The following is a 3,817-nucleotide window of genomic DNA, read 5'->3' as shown; positions in this document are numbered from 1 at the left end:
GCCTTTCATGGCACTCAAGGACACCATACAATTAAAACACAATGCAATAAAACAAAGAATAAAATAGAGAATAAACATAACAATAAAAACATCATACATAACAATTAATAAAAAAACATTGTACATAACATACTGTTAAATAGAGTTAATGAGAGATGGCAGTTAAACTGAATATATCTGTTCAAAGAGAAGAGTTTAAATCTGTGATTTAAAAATGGAGTTGGTGGGAGAGTTTTTGATGTCCGGTGGGAGAGGGTTCCAGAGGTGGGGTGCTGAGGGACTAAAAACTCTTGAGCCCATAGTGGTCAGATGAACTGGCGGCTGAGTGAGTTGGATGGAGGAGCACCTGAGAGTGTGGGAAGGTGTGTTAATGTGGAGAAGTTCTGTGAGATACTGAGGGGCAAGATTATTAAGGGCTTTGAAGGTTAGAAGCAAGATTTTATAGGAAATGAGAAATTTGATAGGGAGCCAGTGACGATGCTTTAGGACAGATAAGGAGAAAAGTGAGTACTAGAACTGTAAAGACGATATTACTGATCTTCTTTTATGTTTTATACCCACCACCAAATAAATACATGGCTCCAGTTGAGGACAAGTACACGCCAGCAGAACCTGTCCTCGACGGTGTGTGTGGGTTTCCTTCACTCACAYGCCACCACTGGCCCGCCCCACTGTCGTCATGAAGACCAAGCTGGCAGCTGTGGCCTAAGAAGCCTGGATTACACTGACAGCGTTCTCCTTTCTGAAAGAACACATTAAAAGCAGTACTTTAAAAGAACATTGGGCCTCATGCAAAAACATGTTCGTATTCTTATCCTAAATTTCTCTTACTTTTGTTTGTACAAAGGGTTCGTACGAACATCACGTCAGATTCAACAAACTCTTCTATCTTCAGGAAAAGTGTGTAAATGAGCTGCGTAAATTTCACCTGTTTGTGTCCAGCTGCTCGTGCACGCGAGAGATTAGCATAATTACCACCCCAAAAACACCATATAAGGCCATGTTTCCTGCCTCAGATACAAGGAAGTGTTCATTCATGAAAATGACAGCGAAAACTAAAAAAAGAAACTTTACGAGTCCAGAGATTGAAGTCTGTCTGTCAGAGATCCAGAAAAGAAAATCTGTCATTTTTAGCAGGTCAGCTGTGGAATAAAAAGAGCTGCTAAAAGTATAAACAACTGTGTTAAATCATTTTCATTTATTCAGAAGCCGCAGCGCTGCGCACCATACACCCCCCACGCGCTGCGCGGTCGCAGGTGGTCTCAGATGCAGGTTTGAAATAAGCATTTTAAAATGTTTTCAAAATAAGTCTGGCACTTTGAAGAAAACCCAGGACTCACTGGAGGGATTATGCATCCCCTCTGGTCTGGGAACGTCTCAGAGTCCCCCAGGACAAGCTGGAAAGTGTCGCTGGGGAGAGCGGGGTCTCTCTACTGCTGCACCCAAACCCGATAGCGGAAAAGCCGGCCGGACGGACAATTTATATTGTTAGTCTAAATTATTACATTTAAAACTATAACTCTAATTCAAGCAGAATAGCCTATTGTCAACATAATTATGGAGTGTAATTTATTTTCAACTCAAAATATCTTCAAACTAACGAAATATAAAGTTATTAGTGAAGAAAATCCGTCTGGATAACAGCAGACTGGCTGCTTGTAAAATATACGACAGGTCTGGACCACTCGTGAATTTTGTTCGTATCTGAAAAAAATCTTACAATACGAAAACATTGGTGAATGCCACAAATTCTCCTAAATCACTCGTACGCACAACTTAAGAACAAATCTGTGCGTACGAACGGTTCTTGCATGAAGCCCATTAAATCTAACAACTGAATGACTTCCTCAAGGCTTTCTCAGGGGATGACAAAAATGGCTTTGTCTTCAGCTTTCTTTGTACCTTGTCACATTGGCCATTCAAGGAACAAGTCTGGGAGCACAGAGGACTTGTACAAGATGCTCCCCCCCAACCCTGATGACAGTGGCACTTTGATGTGGTGGAATCACAGCGACCATGCCCGCCACAAGCTCCAGGGCAAAGCGAGAAGGTGTAGGTTGCGTTAAAGCCCAGGAGGTTGTAATTAGCATCAGAGAAGAGATGGATAAGCATCTGAAAGTAAAATAAATAAGGAACACAGGTGAACCGTTGCTTCAATCTAAACTGAAAATGGTAAAACTGACTAAAGTTATGCTCCTGTCACGTTACCTTGCCAGACTTTGCTTCGATTGGTTCAGGCAATGAATTGCCACTTAGACTGGCAAGCAGAGGGCTCTGATAGGAGTCACCATCATACACAAACAAGTAGTCATAGGTACACTCTGTGTCCATAAAGGTGAAATTCAGAACGATGTGGTGACTGTTGCCAGGAGCTGAAAAATAAGAAAAACTTCCAGTGTAATTAATTCAAGTCTAATATTTCCTGCTAAAAAATAGCTAAAAGTAACTCAAGAGCTCACAACACTACTTTAGGATGTTCTACCTTTGATAAGCCACTCGCAATTCCCATTAACAGAGTAGTTTCCGGGGCCATCTGTGACATACCCCGGAGGTCCCCTCAGCACCTGTCTGTGGCCCTTGCAGTCCCCTGCCTGGCATACATGTGACTCAGCTGCTAGGAGAACCACCAGGAGGAGGACGGAGACAGGGATCGGGGAGGCCATCACTGGCACTGCCTGGATGATGGATAAAGGATGAACAGAATAAAAACAAAAATATATAAGATTATTCATCATGATATTCTGTAAAAATCTGGACCAGTTTTCAATTATGGCCAGTTGATTTACCAAAATGATCTACAACAGGTTAGATGACAAGTTTGATGGAAATCCAAAGACTAATTGCTTAAACAAGAAGAACCCCCTAAGCTGCACAGTTTATTTTTGCTTACTGATCTCACTGCGTAATGCTTTTTGAAGTCTAAATAATCCACCTATGTTAACAATGGTCCAAATTGTCATGAAGCAGCCTGGTGTAGCTGTGTGTTAGCAAATTGTACTAATAGCCTACAACGGAACAGGGATAAAACGTATCGCGAAACTATTTTTTGTCAAGATATAAAAACAAAAGGAAACATTAACACAGCTGACTGTAGCTGCACTTCTCACGTCGTCTGATCAAAACAGCAAACAGAAAAAAAGGTGGGCTCTCTGCTGACTACCATAACAAAGCTAACGGGGATGGGTTTGCTAAGCTAGCTAAGAGAAAACCGTTAACTGCTCGGGCTCGCTTTGTTATTATTAGCAGATGAAATCATCAAAACTTACCAATTCCTGTCTCTTTGGGCCCATGGTGATTTACATTGTCGCTGGACCTTTTAAGGTTAGCAGCCGCATTGGCTAACGTTGCGTTTTGGCGAAGGATGAACGCTGACAGCTAGCTAAGCTGGCTAGCTGCTATTAAATGTAATTGACTGCAGAGCAGAGGACGGAGGCTGCAACACTGGGCTCTCTGCTWGCAGCTCGCGAGCTAAAATCCAGATGCGCAGTCGTCAGTGGCTGCAGACCATGATAAATCATTCCTCGATGCAATTACAAAATGATTCGTATTTTAGAACTGAGAGCTGTCTGCTAGTAACTTGACATCTCAACCAGACACATACACCTTACTATTTGTCTGTAATTTCAGCGGCTTTAGCGACTCCTACTGCCCGTGTTATGCTCTGCACACACACTTTGTTTACAACACAAAAGACTGCAGCAGGGCCGAGCGCAAATGAGAGACAGCAGGCGCAAATCACCGCAGTGAAGTTAGTTTCAAGTTGGATTTTCGATATTCGAGCTCCGTGAATCAAGGGTTGTCTCCCTCTTGTCTAAAC

At 42.4% G+C, this 3,817-nt stretch overlaps 1 protein-coding gene across 1 annotated transcript in view; it reads right to left on the bottom strand.

Annotated features, from left to right (window-relative positions):
• The window catches only part of megf8 (multiple EGF-like-domains 8), a gene marked incomplete at its 5' end in the record, with an annotated part of 31,501 nt that extends 27,765 nt beyond the window's left edge, over positions 1–3,736 (bottom strand). The window contains 5 exon segments of the mRNA XM_014017260.1: positions 562–742; positions 1,903–2,112; positions 2,209–2,372; positions 2,483–2,675; positions 3,267–3,736. Of these exon segments, the coding sequence (XP_013872714.1) occupies positions 562–742; positions 1,903–2,112; positions 2,209–2,372; positions 2,483–2,675; positions 3,267–3,290 (772 nt within the window).
• Positions 3,737–3,817: the final 81 nt, after the last annotated feature.

Source organism: Austrofundulus limnaeus, unplaced genomic scaffold (assembly GCF_001266775.1).
Source record: "Austrofundulus limnaeus strain Quisiro unplaced genomic scaffold, Austrofundulus_limnaeus-1.0 Scaffold165, whole genome shotgun sequence".
NCBI classification, from domain to species: domain Eukaryota; kingdom Metazoa; phylum Chordata; class Actinopteri; order Cyprinodontiformes; family Rivulidae; genus Austrofundulus; species Austrofundulus limnaeus.
The sequence above is the reverse complement of the archived record's forward strand: the minus strand, read 5'-3'. Positions and strand labels throughout refer to the sequence as shown.